Source organism: Sinohyriopsis cumingii, chromosome 3, assembly GCF_028554795.1.
Source record: "Sinohyriopsis cumingii isolate HCF-2022 chromosome 3, ASM2855479v2, whole genome shotgun sequence".
Classification (NCBI taxonomy): Eukaryota; Metazoa; Mollusca; class Bivalvia; order Unionida; family Unionidae; genus Sinohyriopsis; species Sinohyriopsis cumingii.
Genome location: NC_142963.1, coordinates 108922056 through 108935893, shown reverse-complemented (window position 1 = coordinate 108935893; position 13838 = coordinate 108922056). Strand labels below are relative to the sequence as shown.

Genomic DNA, 13838 nt, shown 5'->3' with positions numbered 1-13838 from the left:
ATATAATGCAGATATGATCTGATGCAAGGTCATGGGATACCAGGGATGACTGTAGAATGTTATCATCAGGTCTATGAAGAATCCAGTCTAAAATGTGACCATGTTTATGAGTGGGTTGGTTAACTGACTGTTTGAGGTTGAAAACATTAATGGAATCTATGAGTTTCGATGTGTTTGGGTTTCCGGGACAGTCAAAGTGAAAGTTGAAATCTCCAAGAACAACCAGGTTGCCACTTATCGAATTTCCATAGTCCAGAAGATTCGGAAAAAAAGGACTGACCTTTGCTCCAGTGTGAGTGTGGTTTGGACTAGTTCAAACGATGTTTGGTCGAAACTGCATGTTGTGGTGTGGTTAAGACGTTTGATCATGGAGTTCTAATGTAAACCTCATAAGCCCCTCAAGTGCTAGATATAATATTTATCAGTTTAAAACAGCACTTTTCACTTTAACTTCATCCATGATATGATCCTATCATTTCCTGTCATCTTTGCTTTTAGATTTTACATTAAATTCTCTACTTATTAAACCAGAAACATGTTTAACATATATACATGTTATAAATGTCTCTGGTTAAACGTACACTCGACAACTCACATGCCGCCATGACGTGGAGTTGATGTGATTAATGCATATCATCAGCAATATTATGATTCCAGGATAAACAGCGCCTGAGAAATAAATATCAAACACAAAATTTAACCCGAGTAGGTGAAGCGTAAAATATGGGCCATAATGACCTATTACTAAAATGAAGGTGTAGTGTTCATCCAGATGTATCCTCAAGATTCATGATTCACGTACAATATGTGCAGAGCATGCCAAAAGCCTTCGCAGAAAAGTCCTAAATGTATAAACTTAACAGTTAAATGTGAAATATAGGTCATAGTGACATTTTCTGGTATGGGTATTATACTTAGAGTGATCTGTAAAATCAGCTTGTTAACTGATTAAAGCATAAACAATAAAACATCAGCTTGAACCAGAATCAGTGGTTTTTGCATGAACAGTGCTTGTAATTTAAACCATGTCTATCAAGCATGAAATGTGGGTCAAAGTGACATACTTTTATGACAAGGTTGCATGACTAATCAAGATATATCGCTCACAAAACGTTTGTATTCTGGATATTTTAATTTTGAAACATCAAGATTTAGACAACATTTTGTTATCAGTATGCATTCAAATCGTAACCAACCTCCCTGAAATTGTAACCCAGACAGTTTTGCATACTTCTCAAAGCCCTTTGTTACCGAACATTAAAACTTTTTGTTATTGCTGTATTTTCTTTATCTTTTTTATTTTTGGGCGGGTGGGATGGGGTGCGGGGCTATGGGATTTTATACATACTAATATGAGACATAAAGAGAATCGATATGTTAACCCAATCTACGTATCGGAACATTGGTTAGCGAAGATGAGGTGGCAAAGAGGAGAAGATTTCTTTATCAGTAGACGGTCCTCCTATGTTATCCCACCCCTACCACCCAAACATATCCCAAATCTGTTTATTTAGTATTCTGAAATTCTCGTTTTGGAATAAGATAAGCCAAGTAAAACAACGAGAAAACACTGGAATGCATACTATATGGTAAATTGCTGCTGATATAAGCTATCGGCTGTCGAAAGTACAACTAAAGATGATAGTGGTATTATTTATTTATTTATTTATTTATTTATTTATTTATTTATTATTATTATTATTATTATTATTCCCCAATACAAATTTAGGCGAATCTCAGATTTAATCTTTTTATCTTGTTATATTTGCCTTATATGTCAAATGACTTCAATACTCAGAGCTTGGTGGTGGGTGCGGCATTTTCTTAATTTTTTACATTTGTTTTCATATAAAACTATATGAGAGAGAGAGAGAGAGAGAGAGAGAGAGATTCGTCTTTATTTTCCTAGCCCGATGGTATTTATATTGATGAGAACGATTCAGAAAATAAACGTTGTTTAAACCAAGATGATATAAATTTCACCACTGTTTAACATGCTATAAATATGCCCTGGCCTTAGTATGTTAAACATATTTTTGAAATTTAGTTGATAAAAGCTGTTGCAAATTAAATACACGACTCCAACTCTACTGCTTTGCTAGTTAAATAGCAGAGAGAGAGAGAGAGAGAGAGAGAGAGAGAGAGAGTCCAAAGTACATTTAAAAATAGAACAGAATTGTTGTACATCGTCACGTGAGGATACAAAATGGTGTCCGTAATAGGAATTCTTGCTGGGGCTATCATTGTTTTGTTAACCATCATTATCATCAAGCTAGAAAGAAAAAGGCTTCGCTTCAACAAAGTTCCTGGATGGCCAACGGTTCCTATACTGGGAAATGTGCATCAGCTAAGTCGACGAAGCGATGGTAAATTGATAAATAGGAACTAGGTCAACTCTTTTCATTCACTGATTCAGTGCACAGGCCGCCGGTAGTCATACAAGGTAAGACGTATCGCACGATATTTTTGTTTTGGTGCTACCGAAACATAAATAAGATGTGATACGTCTTACATTGTAGGACTAAGGCCACGTGCACTTGATTCAAAGAGAAATTAATGTGTACACTCATCAATTTACAATTGTTAGGCCTAATTGGGAAATGTTTTCATTAGTTTTCCCCATAATCAAGTGACTGTGAATCAGTCACAGCATAACGATTTGCTCTCTCTCTTTCTCTCACCAGTCAGTCCTATAATTTAAGTGGTTAAGTCCCAAACCCCGGGGTGTTGAAAATAAATACTTTATTCAGACTTTCATGCATACCTGCACATTTTTCAAGCCTAATAAAACCGAGACCCTGGATGCAATTTTTAACACAGCGAACGGTCTGAAATTTGACAACCCTCCAGGCTCCATATGCAAGAGAATTTAATGGTTGTGTACTATTTCTTGGCCATTGCAACATGTATTTTGTCCATAAAACTTACAATGTATACAACACAAAGTATACATTGTAACTAAAGCTGACTGATAGGAGTATCTGGATTACATTAATATTATATTTACAGAATTAAAAATATTTAATCAAATGCCACTTAAACAAGCAATTTTCATTTTTCTTTATAAAACTTCACAGGAAATGACAGTGAAAAAACATTTATACATTTTCTTTAAAAAAAATACATAACAGTAAATGTACATGAAAGCACATGCACAAGTGTCTCCACACCATAGTGTTCATCTTTTCAGACTACAGTGGTTACTGGTGGTACAGATGAGTGACCTCAACTTTACAACTACATGTGTAGGGATTAGTTCAAAATTAAATCTGTATCTTTTGACATTGGTTTACTTTTAGTGAAGTTTTGAAAACTAAAATATTGAAGTTGCTTGTTCTAGTAGCAGTTAATTAACTGTTTACAATTTGTAATAATGTAATCTAAGTTGACTTTTCTGTTATAAATAATTTTAATATATCATTACTGCTTGCACATATTAAGTCATATGGTCGAAATGCATGGTGTAATGTAATGAACAGGAAGTGACAACATAAACCTTAAGATTTGATGAATACCTGGTGTATCAAGATGCTTTATATACATTTTTTGGGGGGGTGTGTGTGCTTATAAATGCTGGCAATAATCTCTGTTGAAAGCAATAATATTATAAATGATTTTTAACAAAATTAAAATGCAGCTCAATATTGTGCAACAAAAGTCCAACCATTTATAAAAATTACTGCAACATACACTGATATTTTGAACTTTAACATATAAGAGCATCAGTACATTTTGCTTCAAGTTTACCATTGAACAAAAATCATAAATGATAATGTCAAATCAACATACTATAAATATATAGTTATGGTTATTTCCTGGTACGGACCTCACATAATACTGAAGATGTACATTACAACAGCTGTAAAACTGCCATTAGGTTCGTGTAAATGTTACAGTGTTCTAGCTGAAAATTAGTTCCCAGCTTTGACAGAGAGCAGATGGGCTAAAATGCAAAGAAAGAACATTGAATAGTAAGTCCACTTATAGCAGAGTATGCCCATACACCTACAACTTAAATGGTTTTGCTATAGTGTCCAGCTACCAGTACCCTTCAAATAACCTAGCTCCTAGAGACCAAGCATTTCATTTTCTGGACCCCAAATAGCTTCAAAAAAGGTTATTCCTATAATTTTTATTATAAAAAAATAATTAGTAGAGAGAAATGAATTATCCTAGGGTACAAGAAGAAAAAAACCTGTTTATAAAGAAATGCTAGCCCCCCTCCATGCCAAAAATATTAAATGTTCAGTCTGTTAGTATCATAATTAATGCTAGTCATGCGTGCATGTGAGTAATATGAAGCTGCCATCAGAATTTTTAATTACATTTTAGGAAAATAAAATGAATTGGATAATATTTCAAGTATATTGATGCTAATAAAATTTACTATGAAATGTTTGTATGTTATTCATGTTTGTTTTCAAAGGTAAGATAAATGAAGGAGTGGAGGTATGTGACATTAACCAACACAACAACAGTTAGCAAATCTTCCAGACCTCTGATATATATATACAGTGTGACCCCGCTATAACATGGTAGTTGGGGTCCATAGAACCCGACCATGTTATAAACCGAACCATGTTATAACCATCCAAGTCAGTTAGCTGAAGAAAGTGGTGCATTTACCTAAAATATTGTGGTGGGGGGATTAATAAAAGCAGGCACAAAAATACATGCTTTTGATCAACTGAAGATAAACTAGTCGGACAAACACTTGTATAATGACAACATACAGTTGTTTAGTACGATCCATAATCCGTTAAGTACTGTACTTGTATATAATAAATCCATGAATTCTAGAATATATCACATATTATAGACTTCATGTATGACTCACATCCAGTTTGAAAACACAAATAACACTTATTTATAAAAGAAAATGGTAGTCCTCATTTTGATCTATATCCGATTGTCACTTAACAAACACTACAGTTGTCATAAGTAGCACATGGCTATAGCTGTTTACATGGTACATGTACTTGTACTTAAATTGGCCTAGATTTTGGTCAGCTGGTGACAGTATCATCTTGCTGAGGCTACCCAGGGGATGAGGTTTTTGATAGGGAAATGAAAAATGGAACAAATTTAAAAGTATAAAAACATCTTTTGCAAGATACCCATCTTCAGTTAACTTGACGGCCACATATCTGTTGTTTGAAAAGATTGGAAATTAATTTGCGTTTTATGCTGCAGTTTGTAGTGACCGTAAGCATAATTTTTTTCCTGCAAAAATGAAGCTTTCATGGCACAATCAACATGTTCCAGCCACTTTGGAAATGCAACAATATATCATATTTCATTGTATTTACTTAAGTTTGGTGCTGACCTCTTTTGATGAAAGGTTATTTGCTTTTATTGAAGGTTGTAGTTGGCTTTCTTTGATGAAGGGTACATGTGTTATACAAGGAGGACTAAACAGACGTCTGTTTCTTATTGCGGCGGTAACATAAAATAATTGTATAACATTGAGTCTGCATTTTTTTCATTTGCTTAGTATTTATACAGAATGATCGGTGATTCAGAGGTGATCAGTTTCCTTTGGAGTTTCAGCAAAGCTATTTTTTCTGGGTACGTTTTAAAAACAAAAGGAATTAGCCATCGTTTGGTCAATTGTAGCAGTTACTTTTCCTGCCCTCAAAAGTTGATCAATTGTAGTTAGTCCCATAGCATAAGTAGACCAACAAGTAGATCTCCATTTTTGTTGTTTTTGTATTTGTGTGTGTGTGTGTGTGTGACATTTTTGATGGCGGAGTGATGCTGCCATCCATGCGTGCATCATATATTTTTGTTTAAAAAAAAGGCCAACAGGTGATTTTTTGTTCTGATCTGACGGGGATTACCTCAAAAAATATGAGTGTTCTGAAGGATTTAATTCTTTGAGTAAAAATAAGAGGAATTTTACTTACCATCAACATACAGAGGATAGTCAGAATAAATATGTTAATTACTAGTGAGCGGCCAATAATCCAACACTATTTCGTTTGAAAGATCCATTACGAGATAGTCCCTCATCCGATTGATTTCCACTACCAGAAATGTTTAAAAAAAATATGTCGAGATCTGCCAACATACAGTACTCCAGCCAGATGTCAAAATAAGCGGATTATGATATAACAATGCACTGTTAAGATGGTTTGTCAATATGTACAAAGAATTCATTTATCTAACAGTAGATAAATTCCAGTGCATTTTATATCAAGTTTGCAGTTTCCTTTCACGATGCCTCTGAATTTCCAAATACAAGGTTGTATATACAAGTTTAAACAGTCAATTATGTCAGGGGAAAAAATCGCCAGATGGTATATTTTGTGGCCAGTAAGGAATATAAATCACAGTTTGCAACGTTTTCGAAGCCCAGCTTTATCCCAGAATACACTTTTTACATCTTATTTTTTACACTTTTAAGAAGCAAAATACGTTTTTTTGAGTATGAGAAAAATACATCTATATGAAGTTGCAGGAGTCATGCTGCGATCATCTTATATTAGAATTCATATACGATCTCTTCCCTAAAAATGATACTAAACTTTTTGCATGTTACTATTTGTACTTTTGAGGAAGAAAAAAATTTCGTGTGTGAGAAAAGTATATGTATATGACATTTTGTGAGCCATGCCACAACTGTGTTATATCTGAATTTGTGTTATAACGGAGTGTGCTATAGCGGGGTCACACACACACAGACACAGACACAGATATATATATATAGAGAGACAGACAGACAGACAGACAGACAGGCATACAGAAAGACAGACAGACAGTGGAATCTACCAGGAGGATTTGGAGTTCATGCATGCTGTTCACTATCCCATTCTTCCATCAGTCTAATTCTCCTACCTCAGATGTACTTTTATGGATATATCGCACCTATAGATAAGCTAAACTGTATGGAGATCTTAACAGTGTAGTTTATTTGAGTGATTACTTTTGAAAAAATGATCAAGTAATGATAATTCACATATTATGAAAGAATTGTTGAAGCTGTAATGCAACAAAATTGTTTTACAATACCTTGGAATAAATGACAGCCATAAAACAAAATTTACACATACTCCATCTTCAAAAATTGCTCTGATTATTTTCAGTCATTTTAGATTTACTGAACATTGACCAAAGAAGCTTCATGATGTCATTTCTGTCTAGTATCATAGGACATAATTTAAGTTTTCTTTGTTCAGCTTATGACCAAATAGGATTTTAGCATCCTGTATACATACATGTACTATTAATTCCAAGATTCGTGAGACTTTGTGAGTGATGTATCTTGATGAGTCATGCAACCTTGTCATAAAAGTAGGTCACTATGACCCACATTTCATGCTTGATAGATGTGGGTTAAATTGCAAGCACTGTTCATGCCAAAATCATCAATCTGTGTGATCATTTGCATCTCTATTACTACCACACTTTACAACTTATGAAGGTCATTTTGACCTATATTTCACTACTGTTATACTTAGAATCATGAAACTTGGGGAGAGGATGTATCTTAATGAGAACTACATCCTCATCTTAAAAGTAGGTAATTGTAACCCATATTTCACTGACTCTGGTTGAAAATGCTGTTTTATTGTTTATGCTTTAATAAGTAAACTAGATGATTTTACAGATCACTCTTAGTACAATACCCATACCAGACTATGTCACTGTGACCTATATTTCACATTTGACTGATTTAAGTTAAGTTTATAGGTTTTTGGTATGCTCTGTACACATCAGATCTAGAATCATGAATCTTGGGGATACATCTGGATGAACACTACACCTTCATTTTAGTAGTACAGTATGTCATTATGGCCCATATTTTACGCTTCACCTAACTGGGTTAAATTTTGTGTTTTTGATATTCATTTCTCAGGCAGTGTCCATCCTGGAATCATAACATTGCTGATGATATACATCTCTGTTACTATCACATTCTTACAAGAAAAAGAGGTTCATTGTGACCCCTATTTCATCTTTACTGGCTTTGGTAAACATTTTTGCATTTAGTTCATAATCACACAAGTTTTTTTTATAAGCGTATTTTCCTACCTACAACCATGAAACTTCTTGAGTGGATGTACCCTGATGAGTTCTACTTCCTGTTTGCAAAAGATAGGTCTTTGTGATATATATTTCATGATTTAGTGACTTTGTTGAAATTTTGTGTTAAAAGTTCATTTACTGGGTGCTCTTTACTGTATGTTCCAATCTTAGAACTTGATAATTGAATGCATCACTGTTACAACACTCTTAGAACCAAAATGGTTTGGTTTGGTTTGTGGGGTTTAACACATACTTTCAGTATATGATAGGCTTTACATGGCAGTCAGTATATTTGATGGAAGAAGAACCTAGGAAGACCTAGGGGAAAACCACTGACCCATGGGTAGCTACTGGCAAGTTTTCTCACACATCCATGATGGCAGAGCTGAGACTTGAACCAACTCAAACAGAGATGAGATGTGAGTGATCTGTAAAGGCATGTGCCTTACACCATTCAGCCTCCAGGGACCCTCTAAAACTGAAGAAAGTAACATTGACCATTGTATCTTACTTTACTTACATGGGTTAAGTATTTGTATTTATCATTTAATTGATTCATCTATGCTAGACATATATATATATATATCCTGAAGCCTGCTCAGAAGGCCCTTTCTCACCAGTGCAATTGGAGGCCAGAATTTATATGTTTATTCAGTGGTAAACTTTCCATTGAAAATGATGTTATTTGTATTTAATGCAAACATATTGATGTTTAATTTAAACAATAATATTAGTAAGTGGAAACTATACTTATGAGAACACATTTTTTGTGATCCACTTTGCCAGGGCTAGTGTCTTTTGAAAATCACTAGTTCTGCAGAGTTGTTCACTTATTCATGATTTTGAGCACCACTGAAAATGCACAGTTGCTTTTGTGAGTTTTGTTTTATTCAAACATTTCAATTTTACAGAACAAGCTTGATAAATTTACTTAAATATTCTAACTTTCGTTCTTCACCTGAAGAAGTCATTTAGCGAAAAGTCCATGTTGATATTACCATCCATTCAGGAGGAGTAACAATAAGATTTTCAAGATGATGCTGTGGTGGCCATACTGGAGGTCAGAACAGCACCATTTTTAGAATTATGGCCCTTGAGTCAACTTAGAACCACCTTGAAATGCTCTAACATTCATTTTTTCATTCTGTGATTACAACTAGATTTATTATGAAAATTGATCTTCACAAGATTTTTTTGTGTTCAGTGATAAAAAAGACCTTGATCTAGTTGGGTACCACTATGGCCATCTTAAAAATCTTGTTATTGCTAATCCTTCTGAATCAACATGGAATTTTGACTTGAATACTGCTTATGTTGTCTAGTTGGTTCTAAATGAAAATGGTTCTCCAATATGGTAACCACAACTGCCATCTTGAAAATCTTGTTATTTCTGTTCAATCTGAATGGATCGGTGTATCAACATGGAGTTTTCAGTGAAAGACTTCTTATGATGTCGTGTTGGTCCTAAATGAAAATAGTACCAATCTGACATTCACTATGGCTGCCATAGTAGCCATCTTCAGAACCTTGTTATTGCTGCTCCTTCTTAATGAAAATCCATATCAGCGGTGGAGGATTTCTTATGGTGTCGTGATGTCGTAAAGAAAATTGTTGCTGATCTAACAGTCAGTGTGGCCACACAGTTGCCATCTTGAAAGTCTTATTGCTATTCCTTTTGGATGGAAAGTCATATCAGCATAGGGTCTTCACCACAAGACTTCTTATGATGTCTTGATGGTCTTAAGAGAAAATGGTGCTGATGACATCCAGTATGGCTACCACAACAGCCATTTTGAAATCCCTGTTGCTACTGCTTCTAAAGAAAAAGTCATATTAACATGGGATTTTCACCAGTAGACTAATTGTGATATCTAGTTGGTCATGAACGAAAATGGTTCCAGATTAACATCAAATATGGCTGCTAGAATGAGCACTGAAAGTCTTGTCACATATTCTTCTGAATGGATGATAATATCAACATGGTGTTTTCACCAAAAGTCTTGTAATGTATCTAGTTTATCCGTCATGAAAACAATGCTGACCTTACATCCAATATGGATGCCACAGTGGCTAATTTTAAAATATTTTTACTCAAGAATAATAGAGATAGTTTCAACACTCAGCAGTTAAGAGGAACAAATGGCCTTTTCTTGAATTTCTGGAAATTCTTTTCCATCTGTAAAGCATCAGTCCCTTTTTGGGACTCCTGCTTGTTTAATGGTAACAAACAACAATTGGAATGTATTAAATTTTATCTTAAAATTGTTAATGTTTCATTTCAGAGTTTACCCAGCAGGTGTATAATATGAGCAAAGAGTTTTCCCACCATGGAGTCTTCAGAATAATGCTGTTGGACTGGTACACATTAGTACTTGTCTCCAGAGCTGAGGAAGCTGAGGTTTGTATAGGATACAGCCATCTGCTATATGTTATTTCTGATTAATTTCAGAGTTTACCCAACAGATGTATGATTTGAGCAAGGAATATTCTCACAGTGGAGTCATAAGGATGACACTGTTTGATTGGTACCCTTTAATTGCTGTTACCAGAGCACCAGAAGCTGAGGTAAGAACTGGAAACCATCACAAATATCACTATTTTATTACAAGGAAAATATGATGTTTAACAGTTGTCACTCTCACCTCTCGGCTCACTCCCTCCCCATCCTCTGTGCTACGATTCCAGTGTGTTAAACATGGCTGTTATCTACTCATTTCAGTGAAACATCGTACTAAGTGTGATCACTTTCTTTAAGTCACTGTATACAAAATTCATCTTACAAGCCTGTATCCTACCATTCCTCCTCCTCCAAACCAACGACCTCCCCAGTCTTCTTCTGGTCTCTGTGTATTGTTCTGACACATAGCATATGATCAACCTCTCTCAATCAGAACAGACAGACAGAGTTTGGGCTATAAGCTTACATACCCATCCATCTCCATTCCCAACCTCCTACCCTATCCCCATGCATGCCCACCCCCCCCAAGATTGGGTTGTAGAATAGGCCCAGTTTAACTGAATTATATACATTTCAAGAATCATCTTGTTGATCAAACAACAAAATGTGTTTCTTCAAACCTTGTAAAGAACATAGTGATGGTTAGGATCAAGTGTGTGAAGTTGGGGTACATTATCCTGTGTAGACCTGACATGTGAAAATAACAAATGTGTGTAAATCTCTTTACCCTTGTTTGGTCCGAGGTGGGTGGAGGGCACAGAGGATGAAATAATAACATGATATTATGGGAAATCAACCAGAACTTCAACCATTGGCATGAGATCTGGTTTTAAAAATAATGGTAATAATTCAACCTATGACTCAAATGAGGAAACTTGTTCAAGTTTAGGATGTTATCCCAAATATCTCATCACTGAATCCAATGATGAGAACCAAAACCTAACCAGGCTGTTACCTTTTGTGATAACTAAAGTGCTACCGGGATCAGATGGACAGCCAACAGGTGTTACAAAACTTAGTTCAGGCCAGTCACTTGTAGAGTGTTGCTGCAAAGCTCACTCTGACAATCTACTTCACTCAAATAGTCAAGATACCCATTAAGGTATTTCCACACAGATCTCTCAACTCACCAAGAGGTGGTGTTCGATCTAGAGACTTTATTGCCTTCCTTGAAGCTGAAATGCTTGAAAATCTCAGTTCTCATCTTGACATTAAACTGTGCCAGTCTATCTACATCAGGGGTGTCTAAAGTCCAGCCCGCGAGCCAATCATGGCCCGCGGTAAGATTTCATATGGCCTGCAGCTTCGGTCATATAATGTATTATTTATGGCCCGCTAGGACGCAAAGACTTCTCCACTCATTTCTGCCATGGTGACTGAAAAGAAAAAGACGAAAGTTGACAGTGAGGGCCGCCACTTTGAGGAGAGATGGGAATTACAGTACTTTTTCACTGAAAATCGAGGCAATTGTGTTTGTCTCATTTGTAACGAGACGGTTGCCTTGTTTAAGGATTTCAACGTAAAGAGACACTACCAGACTAAACATGCTAACACATATGACAAGCTAACAGGGAGTGACCGCACTGAAAAAGTGAAGCAACTCCAAGCTGCTCTGGCATCACAACAGCGATTCTTCAAGTGGGCCAAAAGCACACTTCTGCACTTGGACTTATGGCACTTATTTTATTAAACTCTTGAATAAGATTTGTTTATAACTGTTGATGTTATGTACCTGTATATCTGGCACAAACTATTATGTTCTGAAAGATCTTTTAAAAGACAAAAGCAAAATTCACTTGTTTTAAATGTTAATGATAACTGAAAACTTTGCATTAGTTATAACTCCTGTTTAAAATGATCATGAGGCAAAGATATTTATCTAACTCATGGAAATTTAAGGTATTACATACAGTTCAATGTTATATGACTCTCCAGATATGAATAAAAGGCAGAATTGTGTTTTCAGAGTTGTTCATGTCTGCCTGAGTGGCTTATATTTAGTTACATTGCCATTTGAAAAATAAAGATAATTGGGACAATGAAAATTGTTTTATTTATTTATTGTTTATTTGTTTTTTTAATTATTTATTGTTCTATAACAGTGTATATTTGCATGTAACTTTTGTGGTTAAAAAAATATCAGAGGGAACTGTTGGCCTCCGGGCATCTTCACTTTATCAAATTTGGCCCTCTTTGCAAAAAGTTTGGACACCCCTGATCTACATTGATCAATGCTGGGTTCTTGAACATCTGTGTTGATTTCTAGTCCTTTTGGGGTGTTTCAACAGCCAGATGTATGGTCACCACAACAAGGGCTGTAAGAGGAAACCAGTCTGTTCCAGATGCAGGCAGAGGGTCTCAATTGGTCATCCTACTCAGAGTAAATCTCATGTACATATTGCCAGGACCAAATATTTCTTATACTCTAGAAGCTGTCCTGTGTGGAAAGAAGAGAAGGAGATCCAACACATGAAAAAGAGGCCAGGAAATTTGAGCTGTATTATAGGAAGAGCAAACCAAAGCCCCACTTAACACATCTGGCAAATCTTATGCAAGCACAGCTAAAAGTGAAAAGAATAAAAGAATCATCCACAGATACCTTCTTTACTCAGACATTACATGGTCAGAACATAAAATCAAATTCACAGTCTTGATGCCACCAGCCCATACAAGCAGCTAACCAAACTGAGAGTGAAAGAGATAAGAGATTCAGTGTTACAAATAAAATACCTAATGCTACAAATAACAAGCCACCTAAATCCTGCCTGTGAAAAGAGCAGCAAATCACTGGCACCATTCAACATACTCAGTGTGACACAGAAGACTCCAAACTCTACCCCAAAGAAACCAGTTAAAACTGGTTCACCAAAAGAGCCATTGACTGCTGGCATCAGTGATAATGCATAACCAAGTAAAATGAGGATTAAAGAATCATCTCAACTTCCTGAATGAGATAATGATCCTGTGAAGCTCTTTAATTAGTGTGCAAGTCCAGAAAGTATGGAAACTGGAGAGCCTCCTGATATTGTACTAGAGGAAGCTCCTTGAAGTCCTGTACCACATTTATAAAATTATTTACGAAATCATAATGCAATGGGATTGGAGAGGATTAAAGGCAAATATTGATGAAATTAGTCTTATACATAAAGAATATTTTCCAGAGCTGTTTGCTTTTACGAAATTCTTTGAAAGGAAAATGATAGAACTAATCTTCACCCCAAATTAAATCAATTCATTCATTATTGCATGGCTCATTCATTTCATTTTCAATATTTTATCAAAAGATGCTGTAGGTGAATATAACCTGCTATTGATTAATTTACTTTATATAGATTTGAAAATGTATATCTTT

General features: G+C 35.3%; 1 protein-coding gene across 2 annotated transcripts in view; it reads left to right on the top strand.

Moving 5' to 3' along the window:
* The first annotated feature begins 2179 nt into the window (after window positions 1-2179).
* Window positions 2180-13838, top strand: part of LOC149803549 (cytochrome P450 4V2-like) — a 46124-nt gene continuing 34465 nt past the window's right edge. Inside the window, exons 1-2 of one of the 2 annotated variants that reach the window (XM_089953283.1) lie at window positions 2180-2366; window positions 10478-10593. In XM_089953283.1, the coding sequence (XP_089809409.1) occupies window positions 2207-2366; window positions 10478-10593 (276 nt within the window). In that variant the 5' untranslated portion in view covers window positions 2180-2206. Of the gene's footprint in view, window positions 2367-10310; window positions 10427-10477; window positions 10594-13838 lie in introns of both variants that reach the window. The other variant, XM_089953282.1, reaches the window with a different exon arrangement.